This window comes from Mytilus galloprovincialis, chromosome 8 (genome assembly GCF_965363235.1).
Source record: "Mytilus galloprovincialis chromosome 8, xbMytGall1.hap1.1, whole genome shotgun sequence".
Classification (NCBI taxonomy): domain Eukaryota; kingdom Metazoa; phylum Mollusca; class Bivalvia; order Mytilida; family Mytilidae; genus Mytilus; species Mytilus galloprovincialis.
This window is the reverse complement of record NC_134845.1, coordinates 76352422-76373219: the sequence shown is the minus strand read 5'-3', so window position 1 is coordinate 76373219 and position 20798 is coordinate 76352422. Positions and strand designations below refer to the sequence as shown.

Sequence of the window (20798 nt, the reverse complement as noted above, 5' to 3'; positions counted from 1 at the left end):
AGTAACTGTAATAATCCCTAGCATTATGTCGAAAACTTGTGTTCTCAATCGACCCCCTTTTCATTTTCTAGATGTAAAACAGACGTAAATTACCCCCCCCCCCCCACAAAAAAAAAAAAACCACACACATATAATGCGTATAATTTTGTTCTCACAAGATAATCATTTTCTACACCTGGAATCCTCTCTAAATTTGTGCAGCGATTATAATGCATCTATTCATTAATATTATCTTTGATAAGTTAATTTTAAAATCAAAATGATTTCAGTTTAAAAAGTATGATCCCCACACACACGTATAATTTCGCTCTCACGTGAAAATCTACAACAAATTCCTCATAAATTTCTTCAGTGATTGCAATGCATCTATTCTTTAACATTATCTTTGATAAGTTCATTTTAAATGATAATAATTTCAGTTTAAGAAAAATAAACCCTTCATGGCCCTCCTCTTTATAAAAGTATTGATTGAAGTTTAAACGACATAGTATTCCTTGTTGCTACGGTGTAATTGATATTTTTGTAAAGGTTTATAAAGGTAAGTTTTTAAATAGTGCATTGTATACAATATTTGAAATGATATTCATATTTTTAAACTGGAACACACAAAAGAAAAACGAAGCTAATGAGGACAATTCGTTGTTGAAATCAATTTTATAAAATAAGGTATGGTATAACATTTTGCTACTTTCGTTTTTGATTAGGAATGTGAAATGTACATAGAAAAAAAACCTTGTTTATCCGTCTGAATTAAATTAAATAATTAAACAATTTGATAGAACTGTTCGAGCGTATGACATTTGCGCCGATTTAAAAAAAATCTCATTCTTTCGTTTGTCCGATTTCTTTTTTTCATTTGCGCCGATTTTATATTTGCTCCTCATTGGACTTACAGGCAAGTTAATCCTTGTACATGTACTATACCTTGAAGGTATATTGATAAAATCTGGTTATAAACGTTGTTCACTTAGGTTTAAGTTAATTTTGATTCATATTGTTCTGGAACTTCGTTGTAACACGATGGACATATTGCACACTGAAATGAGCCAAGGAGTCAAATTTTTAATCATCGACGGCCATACATATCGGAAGGTCAGTGTCCTGAAACATAACAGCATATCTTTAATTATCTTATCGATGTACCATCAAATCGTGTAAAGCCAGAGTCACCACGGATTTTGATGGTCTGACTATTGTCAAAACACAGAACGAACATAACCATATGCTTGTTGCAAATGACCGAAAGACAGAGGCTAAAGAACTACGGGTACGATCAAGGAAAAAGTCTAGAGATGTTTTTATGGATGTTATCAAGAAATCCAGGCAGCTACGTGTGTTAAAATGCAAACTCTAGAAATGCCATCATTAGTACGTAAGCCAGACAAAGAAAAGATGGACTTCGTTATTGACAATTACGACAAATATAGAAGAGACGAAATCACAAGAAAAGAATATATTAGATGTGTTGCCTATAAATACTCGACAAGAACAGATTTATGATTTTAATGTATTCCGTTTTTATGGATTTGAATGCTGTAAATAGATTTTTAATTCGTCATTTTAATATAAACAGAGTGCTTTTATCTTAGATTTTTACTTCTTGATTTTAAAGTATGTGAATATAGTGCTTTTAAATTGACTTATCCTGCTCGGAATCCTACTTTCATCACCACGTGGTGAGCAGGGGACAACAGTTATATACATGTTATGATTGACAATTCAGAACATTTGTACAACTGGCTAACGAAAGAGGTCTATAATGATAAATGAAAAATAACATGACATTGATGGAGAGTTGTCTCATTGGCACTCATACAACATCTCCTTGTATCTATTCACCTGTAATTTACCTGTAAAAAATAAATCGGCGCAAATGAAAGAAAAAATCGGCGTAAATGAAATGCAGATCGGCGCAAATGCAAAACGCCGAACTGTACTTTAAAGTATTCAACTCAAATATATGGCTACTCTAACACCTAAATTATCATGAATGACATGATGAGGGACAATATGATATACGAAATTCAAAACATCCATTAAAACATACCAAAAAGCCCACATCAAATTTCATTTTATTACCATAATACATAATATATGAGCACGAGAGTTGATTAATATAAAAAAGAAGATGTGGTATTATTACCAATGAGACAACTCTCCACAAGAGACCAAAATGACATAGAAATTAACAACTATAGGTCCCCGTACGGCCTTCAACAATGAGCAAAGCCCATACCTCATAGTCAGCTATAAATATACCATTTAATGGAATTCAGCTGACCAAGAATCAATTAAACCATCGGCAATCAAAACACGGTCGCCAAATCCTACTTATTAAACTCATCGTAGATACCAGTATTTAAAATTTTGTAAGCCAGACTCGCGTTTCTTCTACAAAGGCCTCCTAAATGATCTCGAATAAAAAAAAGACTAAGGCCAAATACAGCATGGAGCTAAAGAGCATTGACGATTGTTTGAGATTTCAAGCGGTTCTATTATTCTTTATTGATTTGAGAATTCAGATTTTATCCACACCCGCTAACTAATTATAGATAATTGAATTCTCTTTAATCTTACCACATAGGGAATGGGGAAATACTTGTCCGCGAAACGTCGTGAATAGGAAACGTTTAGTTTTGAAGTCGACACTGTGTTGTGAATCAGGTGAGTGTGTGAGTTCGTATGTTTTATTTGATTGCATTGTATTTATGTTTTGGGAAGGTTAACTTTCTGGTAATAAGACCCGTCACGGCCTGGCTGGGGAATTGGGTATGCAAATGCTCACATTAATCTGTACCGATACAGGCTCCAAATGTCCTCCTTTATACGCCATAACTATGGTGGTGCTCCTATTTAAAGGAGGCTCATACGGAGACAAGAAGAAGAATTCCGTAGGATATTCTTGTCAATAATTAAAACCATGCCCAACAACAGAAACAAAACAAGACAGCAAGATATCTAGATGACAGCAAATGTTCATCAACAGTTGTGACGTGTATATACAAAATGCCAAGCTATAAATCGTCGTGAGCCTAGAAATATGATAAAACAAATTGATACTATGAATAATATGCTAATCTCATCACTTTCTGGAGGACAATAAATTCTGAACATTAACAAAAATCATCTTATACATTACATAAAAAGGTTTTAAATGAATTGTAGCAAATAGCAATAACAGTCAGATTGTTAAAAGATCATTTTATTGAATAAAACATTTCTGTGTTCGTATTGAAGAGTGTCGTGAGGTAAAAACTTTACCAAATTGAAGGGACAATCAAAAGCTATTATTTGATCTATAATATAGAACGAGATTTTACAATCCTAAACATAATGAGTTTCATAACTTTCGTATGATGTACCGCATAAATTATAACACGTTTCTTAAATTTAACAGCACAAGAAGAAAAGCACTTACAAACAGCTGAAATGAATCGATATTTGACATTTTTTTCACAGTTAAAGTAGGCAATACATTAAAGGTATTTAGATAAGGCGTTAATTTGAGACGTGATGGGGACTGTTTTACTATTTGAATCTCTGTGGAGCGTACTGCCTTCAATGTAGGATAATTTACAATTCCATTCCCAGGAACCTCAGTTCAGTAATTGCGTCATAACAATACCACATTGTAATCTGCTTTGTCGGCCGGAACAACAGAATTGTGATTGCTTGAAGTGTGTTTTTAATCCTTTAATTGGTTGTATCATTAACCCTTCTGTAAAATATACTAGAGATGTGCTTAAATCTATTAAAACAATTTTTTAGACATATCTGGACTGTTTTTTACAGTGTTGAGTTTAACAAAATATCATAGAACTGTACGAAATTTAATCTTAACGGTCAAATACAATATTGATATTCTGAATATTAATTTGCCATCAGTTCAGCTCTATTGTAAGATGAATTAAGAGGCTTTAACTTTAAATTTTTATGATATTGTCATGTTTTCATTTTCTAACGTATAGAAATGGACGATGATAAATGGGAAAATGCTAATGTGCAAGACAAGCACACCGAAGTGTTTCATATATATGATAACCAACAAGATGATCCTGAGTATTCAAAGAAATTAGATATTATATATGAGTGCCAGCAACATGTAGGAAATGACAGCTCAGGAAGATTACCTCTGAATATTGCCGTGATTGGACCTCCAGGTTGTGGAAAGTCGTCGTTTCTCAACACAGTTTTTGCTAGTTTCAATACTGACAGTTGGCGGCAAATTGCACCTATCGGATTTTATAAAATACGAGGTTGTCAATTACACTACACGGAACGTTTCAAAAGGTTAGTGAAGTCAATTTCTTAGTAGACTAAATTCCAATAAAACATAGTGGCCAATGCCGATCTAACTATATTGTTATATATACGCAAGTGTTTACCTTCCAAAATCACCAATGTTAATTCGCGGTATATTTCGGGGGTACATATTACTCAATTACTAATTTTCGATTTAGTGTTTTAAATTGTTGTTTATCTTTTCGTCGTTTATTTTTTTGTCAATTGTACAGACCGTTTCCTTGTTTTTATAACAAGGATACAAATATATAAAAAAAATATTCTCAAGCGTTAGTTTAATTCCGATGCAGCAATTAGTATTTATGTACATGTATGAATAATTAATTGAATCTAGCGTTAGTCTTACTAGACGTTTTAGTAAAAGGGTATTTACACTACTGCAAAATCAGAAACCGATCTACCTGAAATTTAGTCGAAAATGCAAATATCGATATTATATCATAGTACATCATGTATAAATTTATCAGAAGGTCTTTTTCCCGCTATTTGTCAATATTATAATCATTGTCTTGCCTACCGTTCATAATACCAATCCAGTGGCGGATCCAGCAATTTTCATAAGTGGGGGCCCACTGACTGACCTAAGAGGGGGCCCGCTCCAGTCACGCTTCAATGATTCCCTATATAAGCAACCAAATTTTTTCCTAAAAAGGGGGGGGGCGGGCCCCCCCCCCCGCCCCCCCTAAATCCGCCTCTGCAATCGATCATAAAGAGCTTTGTGTAATTTTTAGAGCAACACGTATGTTCTTCTATGTTTTTCTTTTTGTTTTGCTACGAAGATGAAAAGTAGAAGTCTCAGAACAGATGAATTGAAAAAGTAATGAACATGTACAATTAAGAAACTGAACCTTCATTGTAGTTGGTTGTCTCAAGCTATATCTAAATAATGCGTCCTTGTATAAATGCGGTTTAGAGCTGACATTTGAAAGAAAAAAGAAACTCTTCAAGAAAGTAGAAAGTTTGTAGAATACATGCATCCGTTCACATATTTTGAAATTGAAATAAATACTAGTATTGAAAGGAAATAAATTTCATTTCTTAGGAAAGTCATTTGCGTTCGTTCATACTGAAAATTAAACGAGATAATAGGTATGGTCATTTCATTATATTTTAATTTAGGTATTTTAAATCATGAATACAACACATCAATTCTAAAACGACAAATATAAATAACAACTTTTAGACATACTGGAAATTATTTATAAAACGTTCAAGAACGATAAAATGAATTAAGATGTATTACAATATTTCCTATTCAACTTGAGCAGCTACACTAAAAAGGACTATTACAGAGGAGGCCCCAAAGATGACGGTGTTCTGTTACCAACGTTTTTGGACATGACTGGTTTTTCTGATGAAAATTCTAAAACTGTTCTGGATCTGTTAGAGATGGTATTTTCTGGTAGAATTAAAGAGCAGCAGAAACTGTCGGATTTCGTACAGGGAGCCAAACACATGTCTTCAAGTGTAAATCATTATAACAAAGAGGTCAATCATCTACCGGTCGATCGAATCATTGTTGTTTGCACACTTGATCCTGTTTCAGCTTTACCATCTGATTTATTGTCTTGCATAGTGGAAGCTTCAAGAAAAAACAGAGGTATGTTTCCGAATAATTAATGTTTGAGGCACGAACTATTTTTTTCGTGACATTTATAGCACAAGAATATCTAAAAATCAGCATATGTTAAGTTATATTGTTCACTGACATTTCTGATGCAGGGGAGGATCCAGCCATTTTAAAGGGGGGGGGGGTCCAACCCAGAGTAAAGGGGGGGGGGTCCAACTATATGCTCCCATTCAAATGCATTTATCGTCCAAAAAAGGGGGGTTCCAAATACTGATAACTTTAATAAAAGAAACAGTCAGATCAATCAAAACAAATATAGTTTTATATGACCACGATTTATGTTAGACCTACTTGTTTACAAATTTTGTAGCAGTTGTTTTTTCACTCTTGATGTCTTCAATTCACACGAAGTCACACATCTGTTTGGCCAAGTATATGACATTATTAATGGGTCCTAAAACGAAATGTATACCTATCTGTCATCCAGATTTAGAAAAAAAGTTGTTAATGTTTCCTTGTATTAACATTAACGGCACCAATGTTTCTACAACAGATGCGTTTTTCGACAATCAATGTCTCTTAAGTGATGTTCGAGTCTAAAATATTTGAAAATCCAAAGCTTATTTAAAAATTAAGAGCTATAAGCAAAAAAAGATACATGCCTTAATTTTAGATTATTTCAACGCAAAATCCGTATTTAAATGCCATTTACGAAGTTATATATAATCAATGAATAACGATTTTTGCAATGTATAAAAAATATATATTGTATGACAGTTTTTGCAAGTTTTCTCTTAGCTAATGATTAACTATTCCTTATTGTGCCTTATTTTTATAGATATTCCCGTTTATGGAGTTTTGACAGGAAGAGATAAACATAAACCAATATATAACGATAAAGCATGTAAAGTGTCAAAGAAAGTAACCACATTTTGTCAGATTCTTGGACTTCCAAAACATCGGTTTGCATATATTACAAACTATTGTGATGAGTCTGATCCGTCCCTTAAATATATGAATACAACTATTCCACAATTCGACGTACCAGTTCTCCGGTTCCTGAAACAGGTGATTATTAAAAAAAAATTAGAATTTCCAGTTAATACGCGCCCTGATAATTCCTATTGCGGGGTTTATCTCTAAATGTTGAAAACAAGATGTATTCCCTGTATTAACCAATGCAGGTAATAAAATTATCTAAATGTTCAAAAGCAAAAACCAAGTTAGAAGTGAAATAAATAACAAAGAATGAACTAAAATGAACACAACAAAAAAGACATTACATCACAGAAACAATTAGAACGAATGAATTAAAACATTGCACAATACCTTAAGTTTGTATCAATATTTTTATGCTCAAACGTAAACATAGCAGTAATCATCGAATCGTATACTGTAAAAAGAAAGGTTAGACGGTATTCAAAAATGTTCAAGCAGAACAAAATATTCTTGCCATGAATCAAGTTACACTCGTCCCCGGTTTCTTTTATTTAAAAAAGCCGTCCAACAGCCTGACAAATGTCTGCCGCTGAAACGGAACTCTATCTCTGTGAATATTCTACATGCATTATAATCAAAATGGACAAACCATTGAGATAAAGCATACATAGGCCGAAAAATTCAGTTTTGATTGCCTTACAGGGAAAATGATAGATTCATTATACATGTAAACATCTTTACCATTACCCTATTGCATCTTTGTGATTAGTGTATATTGATCCGACACACACAAAAAAATATTTTTCAGGTTCTTATTCCCACGTGTGAAGACCGATTAAGGAAAACGGTAAGGAAATAAAATAGGAAACTTCATTGATGTTCCAGTTGCTAAATATTGTTTGATTAATAGGAAGCTTAAGATCACATGAAAAGAACAACCTTACTTTGTGACGAACCACACTGATCCCCAAAAGAAACCCACCGAAGATAATCAAAACGCATTTTGACCGACAACATATTTGTTGTTTTAGGTGGAATGAAATTCAGTAGAATTAGTTTGGCATCACTACTTGACGACCCGTTTTTAAAACCAATATGAAAAAGACTTAGTGGTTTTGAACCAGCTTTCAGTAACTGCGAGTACTCTCAGATCTGTACTAAGTGTCTTTTTGTTGTTGAGATGGGAAGTACCCGGTCACGTCCACTATGTGTAGTATTGTATTTGTATCCATCTGATGAGTTAAGCCTTTTTCAACTGATACTAGTTGACCGATGCGATATTGCATTGTCCCTTGCACTCCTTAGATACCAATACAGTCGTCTGATTTTAATTTTACTGATTGTGTCCTTATGCCGAATGTAACATTTTGACTGAGAGAAACGCTTGCCTACTCGACGCATCTGGTCTCGCTTCTTTTGGAGTTGCTAGATGTTTGTTTTTACCAGAATGTTTCTGTCTTTCGTCGGTTGTCAATAAGTCAACATCGATAAAATATGGAGTTTTTTTTTTAGAGATATGAATAAAATTGAGAAAGGAAATGGGGAATGTGTCAAAGCGACAACAACCCAACCATAGAGCAGACAACAGCCGAAAGCCACCAATGGGTCTTCAATGTAGCAAGAATTCCCACACCCGTAGGTGTCCTTCAGCTGGCCCCTAAAAATATGTATACTAGTACAGTGATCATGGACGTCATACTAAACTCCGAATTATACACAAGAAACTAAAATTAAAAATCATACAAGACTAACAAAGGCTAGAGGCTCCTGACTTGGGACAGGCGCAAAATTGCGTCGGGGTTAAACATGTTTATGAGATCTCAACCCTTCCCCTATACCTCTAGCCAATGTAGAAAAGTAAACGCATAACAATGAAACATTCAAAAAGTCCTTTATTGTCGTAGTTCATTAGAACTATAATCTCTAAATGTTCTTTTATCTAAGATAAGCATTGTAATCCGTGTATGGTATTAAAAAGCTATTGATTGTCCTTCACTATATCTAAGCAGGTTATAGACACCAAGAAAATTAAAAAAGTAAAGGAAAGATTACTTGCAAACTGTAAGAGTCTAGTTGGTAAAAGCGGCCAGGGTAAAAAACCGCTAACAATTGCCGTGATTGGATTACCTGGAGGAGGAAAGTCGTCTTTTCTCAATACTGTTTTTGCTGCATTGGGCAATAAACGATGGATCGAACACGCAAAATGTGCTGATACTGGTGAAACAGGGAAACATATTACTCAAAGTCTTAAACGGTTAGAATACGATATGATTACCCATTTACTGTTGACTGCTATTTTTGACATTTTTACCGTTTATTTCAGTTTGTTTTGTTTATATATGCATATCTGCAATATCAATATTTTTTTTGTCCACATTACCATCCTTGTTTTCTCAAGTGTATCATAAAATTGAGAATGGAAATGGGGAATGTGCCAAAGAGACAACAACCCGACCATAGAAAAAAACAACAGCAGAAGGTCACCAACAGGTCTTAAATGTAGCGAGAAATTCCCGCACCCGGAGGCGTCCTTCAGCTGGCCTCTAAACAAATATATACTAGTTCAGTGATAATGAACGCCATACTTATTTCCAAATTGTACACAAGAAACTAAAATTAAAATAATACAAGACTAACAAAGGCCTGAGGCTCCTGACTTGCAACCTTAAATCAAATTTAAAAGCAAGCCTATCATATTTCTAAGTATTTCAAAATCTTATTAATAAAGGAAACATTGTTATTATTAAACAATTATAATAATTGATTGCAACACTTTTCTGCAAAATTGAAATTAAAAAAACACTATTTACAATGTAATACGGAATATAATCGGCGAGCTGGAAAAACACGCATTCTTTAAACTGCCTTAAATGTGTCAACATAAAATCTTTAGTTTTAATGTGTTAATGTGTTCAAAGCGTTTCAAATAATATAGATACTCGGTGATATTTTAATTCTGCACGACTGGTGCGTGCATGATTCTTGAGCAAATGCAAAATGCAAGTATTTTTATGCCAATAAGACGATACATTGTCGCACCACGGCACCATACCATGTTTGCATGGAGGTTTAAAATGAGAAATGCACCTTATGCAATTTGGTAAAAAACAATGGTTCAACCATCTAAAATACAAGGCTGCATAAAAGGTTAATGTTTAAAATATATAACCATATATTGATATTTGTTGCTTTTTCAAAAGTGTTTGGCAAAATCTGCGTTCTTAGATATAAGAAGATGTTGTATGAGTGCCAATAAGACAACTCTCCATCCAAGTCAACATTTATAAAAGTAAACCATTATAGGTCAGAGTAAGGTCTTCAACACGGAGACTTGGCTCCCACCGAACAGCAAGCTATAAAGAGCCCCAAAAATTACTAGTGTAAAACCATTCAAAGGGGAAATCTAACGGTCTCATCTATATACAAAAACGATAAATGAGAAATACTTATGAACCACATCAACAAACGACAACTACTGAACATCAGATTCCTGACTTAGTACAGGTACAAACAATTGCAGCGGGTTTAAACGTTTTTATGGTACCAAACCTTCACCCTTATGTGAAACAATAGTGTAACATCACAATATAGAAAGACACACTAGGATATATGTTCATATATGAATACATTTTAAAACTTGTGGTTTGCTACAATCTTCATCGAATTGTGCATAATAAATTATACAATTGGTATCATCAGTACTTTCTAAATATGTATGCGATAAAAAGTTTCTCATTGTTTTGATACATCTTTCTCTAAATAATTTTATTACCAATCGCTGCTGTTAATCGTTATTAAGGTTGTATGAAATATGCACTTTTTTCTGTTTTTTAATACTGTGCTATTATTGCAAATGCCTAAAGGTGTATTTTTTTCGTAGACCCAAAAAATATTTGGTATCTGCTGTTTGCCAATTGCATTCAATAAGTGTTTTATGACTCACTTCAGTTATCTTTGATCATTATAAAAGCCATTGTGTAAAATTTCACAATGAATAACACAGTTTAAATTGTTTTTGATAAACCTCCAAATTAACAAACCCTTTTTGGAATACTAAGGCTTTTCTACCTCAGGAATATATTACCTTAAGCCCCAGTCCCACTAGACCACGATCGCACCACACTCACCACAATCTAAAATAAATTTAGATCGTGGTGTGGTCGCGGAATGAGCGGCATGAAAATGTTAATTTTCGTTGCTTTCACGATGTACTACGTCCTAATTACGCCTCTACAACGATCCCGCTACGATTAAACCACGTTCTCACCGCGCTTATTCTGCGACCTCACTACGCTTATAAAGATCCTTCTACGCTCTTCACGTTCTCACTACGACCATACCACGAGTTATCCCATTGCAACACGATTTTACTGCGATTACAGCACGTTCTTACCACGATTATACTACGTTCATACCGCGATCTTACTACATTGTACGTTCTCAGCAATACCGTCAATATCGTGTTTCATATCAATATAGTTCCGTTCCTTCTATTTCTGATTAAAACGGAGATTTCTCGGAAACAATACAGTCATGCCACCAAAATCTACTAGAACACTTGGGCGTGGTGGTAGGGGTTGATGTAGAGGCAGAGGGAGCAAAGTATGAACGCCATACTAAACTCCAAATAGTACACAAGAAACTAAAATTAAAAATAGTACAAGACTAACAAAGGCCAGAGGCTCCTGACTTGGGACAGACGCAAAAATAGTGGGGTTAAACATGTTTGTGAGATCTCAACCCTCCCCCTATACCTCTAGCCAATGAAGAAAAGTAAACGCATAACAATACGCACATTACAATTCAGTTCAAGAGAAGTCCGAGTCTATAATGTCAGAAAATGTGACTAAAGAAAAAAAACCAAAATGATAATAATACATAAATAACAACAGACTACTAGCAGTTAACTGACATGCCAGCTCCAGACTTCAATTACACTGATATTATACATATAAGTAGTATAATACTTGTCATCAAGAGATGTCAGAACGACCAATCAAACCTAAATTACAACCTATTGCTGGTCCATAAAGCTCAAATGACGATATTTTAGTGAACGATAGCAGAGATGACACAGATGTGTCAATATATATAGGAAGATGTGGTATGAGTGCCAATGAGACAACTCTCCATCAACGTAAAAATCTATAAAAGTAAACCATTATAGGCCAAGGTACGGCCTTCAATACGGAGCCTTGGCTCACACCGAACAGCACGCTATAAAGGGCCCACAAAAATACTAATGCTAAACCATTTAAACGGGAAAAACCAACGGTCTAATCTATATAAAAACGAGAAGCATGGTTGAGCCGTTAGGACAAATGGATAAATACATTCAGACAAAAAAAATCTAAGGAGTTTTTTGATATATTTTATGTGAAAATGATATTAAAAATGATGGTCGTAGTGTGAACGTAGTAAGGTCGTGAGAAGAGCGTGATGAGAACGGCAAGGGCGTGCTAGAATCGTACTATGGCCGTGAACAGCGTGGTAAAGTCGTAGTGGAAGCGTAATTGGGTCGTGGTGTAAACGTGATGGTCGTAGTAAGGTCGTGATAACGTCGCTGAGAGATCGTAGCGCAATCTCTCCGAATAGAATCACGCTCTCGCTACGATTGTACAGCGACCTTTGCGATCTTACTACGATCTTAGTGCACTCTCACTACGCTTCTACTACGACCTAATTTCGCCACGACCGCACCACGATTGTTTTGAATATGTTCAAAGTTGGCCACGCTCTTCACGATCTTGAAAACCTCACCACGACCGTGGTACGACCTAACTGAGACCTACACGATCGTACCACGATCATCAAAATTTGCATTTTTTTCACAGATCGTAGTGCGATCGTGGCCTAGTGGGACTGGGGTAATAGCTGTATTTGGCAAAACTCATAGGAATTTTGGTGCTCAATGCTCTTCACCTTTCGTACTTTATTTGGCCTTTTTCACTGATGAGTCTTTTGTAGACGAAACGCGCGTCTGGCGTAAATACAATATTTAGTCCTAGTATCTATGATGAGTTTATTCACTACATGGAACCCTTGGTTTAAAAACTTTCTTGCACACGGGTCCTCAATGCTCTTTACCTTCATACTTGTTATGCTTACTCCCTATTTTGAAACTGATGAGTCTTATACGTCTGGTGCCTTAGATAACTATTGTAAACAGCAACCCTGTATCAGGGAAAAAATGATTTGAAATGCAACCTCTGGAGTTTTTACCAAGTGGTAGATACATGTATATACTCTATATGCAGGTGCTGCTGAAATGTTGATACATAGAAATGGAAAGCTCACAGTTACATGTCATGTATGGTTTTATTATTGAGAATGTCATTTTTGTGTACTGTTTTTAACATACACCATTAAGAATACTGTGATTTCAAAATAAAATTCAATTGCATAGTAACTGATAGAAATGTTCATATAGGTTCTTAAAAGAGGACTACTACGGAACCCAGGATGCTTATTTGATGCCAACATTTTTAGACATGAAGGGTTTCGAAGATGAAGACTCACTTTTGAAAACGGAATTGCTTAACATAGTTCTCAGTGGTAAAATGGAGAACGGCGAGAAATTTTCTGACATTGATTCGTATTATAGAAGATATGACATACAAGCATTGAGAAAAAAATATTTAGGAACCAGAAAGAAAATGGAGAGAGTAAACAGATTAATAGTTGTGTGTTCAGCTAACCCTGATGCAAGTTTACCAAAAGACCTGTTCGAAATCATTATTGACGTCGCGAGCAGAAATCGAGGTAAATTGTAATTGTTTATGCACCCGCATTAGAGGAGGGGGCATTAAGTGTTACCCTTGTACGTCTGTACGTACGTCCGTACGTACGTACGTCCCAAAGTTGGTTTCCGTTCTGTAACTTTAGTTTGCCTCAACCAAATGTTATGAAACTTATACACAATGATTATTACCACAAAATACAGATCTAGTACAAATTTGGGTAGCGTCATATTTACCGTCCCTTTATATAATATGCAAGGGGGGGGGGGGGCATCATCTGTGTCCCATTTTTAGAAACAGAAGATACAAAGCAGAAGCAGAAGATACAATTAAGACAATAAAAAGGAACCAACAACACGATTTGTAAAGGAAAGTTATCATTTTGCAATGTTTCGTGTAATAAGTTGGTTTTCAATACCAATACAAGGGTTTTATCAAATTCAACTCAGTATTTAGTCTGATTACTTAGACTTGTTTAAGCTTCCTGATTGTAGTCAGTGTAGGGTATCGGCGTTCATATACTAGTTTTAAAGTCGACTTTCCGAAAATTTCAAAGACAATTACCTTGTTTTGCGTAAATAAAGAAACGACTTTGTATGTATGTTTATAAAAGAGAGTCGAAAGATACCAAATGGACATTAATAATTCGAAAATAAACCGACTGTGCCATTGCTTAAAAGGAAAAAAAAACAATAGACAAACAAAAGTACACAAAACACAACATAGAAAACTAAAGACTGAGCAACACGAACCCCACCAAATATAGGTGTTATCTCTACAGGTGCTCCAGAAAGGTAATCAGATCCTGCTCCATATGTGGCACCCACCTTGTTACTCATGTTGGTACAAACCCAGCTATAAGTTTTATTCGGGGAAAAGGGGACTGGATTGTTATTTCGCCAATTGGAACATACCCGCTATAAAAAAAGCACTGAAGCTCAGAAACCACATGTTTTTCTAACGTTTCAAGAAAAAAAATATCTCGTTTAAGACGTGACATAATTATTGTTTACAACTCTTGAAAATCACAACTCACATTCACAATTTTGCTATCAGACCAAAGGAATAGGATTTTTTTCTCTTATTAAACCTTCTACAGTTTCTCCTTGCATTTTATTTTATGCGTACTTGAAAATTGTATGGTCCTAATAATAACTGTAGTCAAAAGCAGCTAAATTTAGTAAGGAACTGTTACCCGTAGGACTACATATTAACATTGTTATACGTTATGTTGCCCCCCTCCCCACTTTAAAATGCTTATATCAGCAAAACGTGAGTTCAATATTTTGACAGTCGTCTATCACTATCTAATTACATGAGGTATCTTTTTGCTAGTGTATATTATCTGTTGGCATTGGCTTGTACTAGGATTGATGTTCAGATCATATCTTCTAAAATATTGCTGTTAAAATTTGAAACCCGAAGACATTCAGTAGAGTACAGCCTATCAACCAATAACTTAGCAGTGAAACCTAATACATTTGTCATTCAATACATATTTGTTCATTTCAATTTTTGGCAACCTTCTAAGATTTCAAGAATAAAGAGTCGTTCCAAAATTTCCCTTGTACATTTTCATGTATTTCATGTATGAGTGTCAATTTTTTATCTTTTCGGCGTTTGATTTTTGAATCTTTATATAAATAATGTAAGTCATTGATTTAAAGTACAGTTTTCTTAAATGCTCCTGCACCATTCTCATAACCAAATCTAAACAATAATAAAAACCAATTATTCAGAGAACAATTGAAAGTCTTTCCACCCGAAAAGATCTTTTTTGATATTATAAATATAAAAAATCCGTTTAAAATATCATTCCTAACATCAAATGATAGCTTATTATACGCTGATTTAAAAACAAATATGGTTTCTAGACATTTACTTTTAAATAAGCTAGATAATTTGTTACTTCCGGTTTGAAAATTTTCACTTCCGGTATTATTTGATAGTTTACTTGACACTGATTCGTCGGTTATTTTGTCGGTTTCTTATACGATGTTTTAAAAGAAGTGAAAATAAGCCAGAATCTAAATTTAGAATATGACCTTGACCTCTGATCTTGACCTAATTTTTTTTTTTTACCAAGGACATCACATCAAAAGACCCTAGGTCTCTATCACTTAAGGTTTACCAGTTAGAAATGCATATCACTTACATCAAATGCATAAGGGTGAATAACTCTCATATGGAGTCTCCGAATAGCTTCGGTCAAAATAAAACGTAATATCCTGAGGATATAATAAGCATTTTGGAAAAATAAATTTGTTGCTTCCATTTACGGTTGCGAAGGAGATCTCATAACAAGAAAAACAGTGTTCCGGGAAATAACTCCTACACAGAAAAGTGTTCGGTTAAACAGGGTCAGTTTCAAAAGCGTATAGACTGTATAATATTATATACAAAAAAAAAAAATAAGCGACATCTTTTGAAACAAAATACAGTGCAAGAAAAAAATTAGACAGAAGAAAAAAAAAATAATCAGAACAAATCCAATTGGTCTATCCACGGAAAAGTGGTAAGACCTAATAATTGATTGCAAAATTGATCACTGGCTCAATTCCTGCTCTTTTAAAACGCACAAATGACTCACAATACCTTTATTATAAGAGTTGTCTCTCATACTCCAGGTCTAACCCTTAAACATGCAGATCGTTACTTTCAACACAGGTCAAATACAGAAAGACCATTGGCAATCTCTTGAACAGAAACCGAAAGTTACAACTTGATAATTCATGTGTTGTATGAATCCTCCTTACGCTTGCGAAAAATCAATTCATTTATATCCTGACAGCCTAACCTAACATTACAAAGTGTAAATTATTGAAAATAATGCCGTACAATGATTTTCTTATTTGCCTCTCTGAATGTGCATCTTTTAGAAAAGGTATCTATCCATTTTAATGAAACTTTATGCATCATCTTTTTTTCATTCTATAGAAATTACCATCTATGGAGTATTTACACAGACAGATAAATACACTTCCGATGATCCAAGAGTTGTGGAAAAAGAGAGAACATTCTTGATTAATTTAGGAATTCCAGAAACACGATTTGCTAGAATAAGGAATTACTGTCCGGATGTTGTCCCTTCGCTGAAGTACACAAAAACAACAATACCCTTATTGGATATTCCAGTTCTAAGATTTATGCAAGGGGTAATAATTTGATTTTAAAATAGCAGAACATACATGTTTAGAAAAAGAGGGGCGAAAGATACCAGAGGGACAGTCCAACTCACAGATCGAAAATAAACTGACAATGCAATGACTAAAAAAGAAAAAGACAAACAGACAATTATAAGTATACAAGACACAACATAGAAAACTAAAGACTAAGCAACACGAACCCCAACAAAATTGGGGTTGATCTCAGGTGAACTGGAAGGGTAAGCAGATCCTGATCCACATGTGGGACCCGTCGTGTTGCAAACTTCATATACGATGTTCTAAGAGAAGATACAAAGCCGTCACTAGCTTAAATTACAATCGACCTTGTTGTTGCAATTTCCCGGAAATGTTTGCTATATACAAAAGAAAGTCAAAAATTATCAAAGGCACATTCAAACTCAAAAGTCGAAAATAAACTGGTAATGCCAAGGTTCAAATAACCAATAGACAAACAGACAAACCAAGTGATTAGTATAATTCGGTAGGTCAATTTGGGGAAAAGGGTACGGAATTTTATTTACGACAGTTCGAACATATCAGTTGTCATCTGTCTGACAGATCTTTTATAATGGTCAACCAAATCTGATGTGGCGTCCGTACCATTTTTCAAGTGATGATTTCAACTCCAACACTTGAAATTCTTGGTTTAATAGCTTCCTCTTGAGCAGCAACCTTCGATCAAGAAAAGCATGATAGGGAATACAAGCCCAGGAATATCGTATCAATTTGGAAATATTAACGCCGTATGCAGGCTTATTTAGTTGAAAATAATATAGATAAAGGTAATTTTACAGTTGGTTTAGATAACAAATAATGTTGGTACGATGTGGTACGAATCAGTGAATTATAGTAAATAATCTGACTGCGGGATTCATAAATACCGAGTCACGTAAACTGCTGCTGTATAACAACAAATAAGACAACTTTACAAGAGAGTCTAAATCAATCGGATTTAAGTATCACATAGGTCACCGTACGGTCTTTAACAATACGAAAATTATACCGTTAAGTCCGACATAGCAACATTTGAATCAATTGAAACAAATGAACCAACAGACTGATCAATGACAAAACAATAATCGAAAAACAAATGTGAGATACAGAAACCAAAGACAGCCACTCAATAGAAGTCTACTGACAGGCACGTATTGATATGGAGGGGTTACATATGTTGATGAGCTAGCTATAGGCCCTCTTACATGTACCTGCTACAGGGGTGTAACACCACAATTTAAAAACAAACTGTAGAAAATTGTGGGATGTTGCTTGACACATAAGATCGGCACGAAACACCAAACAACTCAACTAACATTTACCTTTGTATTTATATTTTACTTAATTTGTACTTTATCGAAAAAGTTTAAAGTGTTAATAATATATACAGTATATGCTATTAACTTATAAAACTTTTTTTTCTTGGAATCTCTGTCAAATTAAATTTCTACAACAACACTTTCTTTATTAGATTTATTTGAATGTTTGTTTTAATTTTTCAGTCAGTTGTGCTGCATGTCTGTGGTGTGTGTTTATATAGTTTTGGCTGCTGGATACAAATCATTTCAAACTCACCCATTTTGTCGATTTAATTTACTATTATAATTTTGTCACTACAACGGAACTATTCATACAAGGTTCAGCGAGCTAGAAAACCCGGATTAACCCAATATTTTCTTCGGGAAATGCCTGTATCAAGTAAAGAACATGACAATTGTTTCCACTCTTTCAGTTGGTCGATTACGTTTGATATTTCCAGTTTTTGCGGACTTTCCCTTTTTGAATTTACATTAGAGTTCGCTATTATACTCTTTCTCTCCATATTTTATTTTAACACAGCTATGAGAAGCTTTGAGTAATCTTAGATCGGTGCTTTGTGTGTTCTGTCTTTTTTGCTAGTTGTTTGTGTATCGTACCGATCTGGTGAGTCAAGTCATTTACAATAGTGTTTTATAGTTTGTTCATACGTTATGTTGTATTACCACAGTTCCAGGTTACGGCAAAGGTTGAGCACTGACAAACATATGTCCAGGCCGGATTCATTGATAGCCTACCATACGATGTTTGCTAACCTTTGCTAGCTATTTACTAACGAGCTCGTTTTGAGGGCTTATATAAAGTTGCTTTAATTCACATATGTTGCCATCTAGTTGATAGACGTCTCATTAACCACCACACGTACCATTTACTCTTTATACTTAATAATTTTACTGGTGTATGAAATGTGGTTGTCTGATATTTTGAGTATTTTTATAGTATTTGTCAAATTTCACTAGGTTTTCTCAACTTTCCGATTCTACCCGTGTGTGAATCAATAAAAAGTTGACCACACATTGTGTTAAATGTTAAAGAAGCTATATCGTTATAACCACACACATACAAACTTTGAATTATACTAAAGGTATATCTTTTTAATGATATTTAAATACTAGAATATCAAAATATATTTATGTTTCAGGTATTGACACCTGAGCCTATGGACTCTGTCATATATGACCCTGATGAATCGGAACCTTTTTGGAAGCAGGACTGGTTTAAAACATGTTTATTTATACTGTTTGGATTATTAATCATGTTTGTTTTCATGGCAAGTTTGGAATTCAAGATGAAGTAAAATAAGGATCACATACTTCACGCGTTATTGCCTCTTTTTCATATTTTGTTTTCGAAATTTTCACCGTCACGTAAACTAATTACTACTATTGTGGTAATCAACGTTACACAGTACTAAAACTACATGTAATTATTATAATCTAACAATCAAACTAACCATTGTCAGCCAACAACCAAACTGACTGACCATTGCAACCTAGCAAAACAATTAAATATAATCATTATAAGATAACAAAAATCTCATTATCTCACGTTGTAACAGAAATGACCATAGTAAAAGAGCACCAGAAATATAAAATCTACCAACCAAACTCAAAATGTAGTCTCAGCAATCAAACTGATCGTTGTAACCTAGCACTGCTACTACTGTTATTTTTGTAAATCTAAAACTAACCAAGGAGCCAACTGGCCATTTCAAACTTGTGCCACAACTACAAGTAATCATTACAATCATACAACCAAACTATTAATTGTAAGCCAGCAGCCAAACTGACCATTGTGAACTAGCTCAACAATTAAATGTCATTATTGTAATCTAACAATAAACTCATAATCTAACAAAGCACAAAAAGTAACCTTTGTAAAGTAGCATTTACAAGTGTACATATCATTGTCATATCCTGACACCCAAAATCAAATTTTTACCTAGCTACCAAATTGATCATTGTCGCCTACCTTTTCACAATATCTTATCATTATAGTCTAGCAACCAATCTGACAAATGAAAGCTAACAATCAAACTTTACATGGTAATCTAGAACCATAACTTATCATTGTCATCTAACGACGAAACTGATTATGCATAATGGTAACCAAGCAACCAAAATGACCATTGTAACCCAGCATTACTACTACATAATAGATTTTAAAAAGACACTATAACCATTGTTACCTATCAACCAATCTCATTATAATAACCTAGCAACTCATCATTGTAACGTAACAACACACATCATCATTAAAACCTAGAACCAAACTAAATGAGTTAATCATTGTAAACTACCGCAACTGTTATTCATCGTTACCTAGCAAAGAAACTATGGAACCAATTTTATCATTTATATACTAATCGCAGACTTGTAGCAAAAGTTACCATTGTAAACAATCAGCAGTATTAACAATAAGTTCACATATGATTTTTTTTAGAAATGGAAGATTATTCCACTTTACTCCAAAATGATGAACACAGAGTGATATAGGGGTATATTGGGGAATATGTCAATGACATAGCGACATTTACCCCAAAACAAAAATAAAAACAAAAGACACCAAGAGCACAAGAGAATTAAAAGTCAATTGTTCATGCACAATTGAAAGGTCTTTCCTTTTTCCTTTTTTTGATAGTCTTCTTAGTTAAAAAAAAACATTGTTGCTAAGGAATTTTATGTTCATTACAAGTGGTTGTTAAGGACAAAAATCATTCATAAGGATAAAAATATTACTTCCAGTATTAAGAATGTGATATGCACTATT

General features: G+C 34.2%; 1 protein-coding gene across 4 annotated transcripts; it reads left to right on the top strand.

Annotated features, from left to right (window-relative positions):
- The first annotated feature begins 498 nt into the window (after nt 1-498).
- Nucleotides 499-19344, top strand: LOC143042597 (uncharacterized). 4 transcript variants are annotated; one of them, XM_076214995.1, is made up of 10 exons: nt 510-538; nt 2585-2664; nt 3969-4290; nt 5571-5902; nt 6711-6940; nt 7620-7658; nt 8821-9065; nt 13242-13573; nt 16489-16706; nt 19171-19344. In XM_076214995.1, the coding sequence occupies exons 3-10, from the start codon at nt 3971-3973 to the stop codon at nt 19324-19326; spliced, it is 1872 nt and encodes a 623-aa protein (XP_076071110.1). In that variant the 5' UTR covers nt 510-538; nt 2585-2664; nt 3969-3970; the 3' UTR covers nt 19327-19344. The 4 variants fall into 4 exon arrangements, with proteins under 4 accessions (XP_076071111.1, XP_076071110.1, XP_076071108.1 ...); XM_076214994.1 differs by lacking the exon at nt 510-538 and adding an exon at nt 566-666; XM_076214996.1 differs by lacking the exon at nt 2585-2664 and having other exon boundaries at nt 499-538.
- The last annotated feature ends 1454 nt before the right edge of the window (nt 19345-20798 follow it).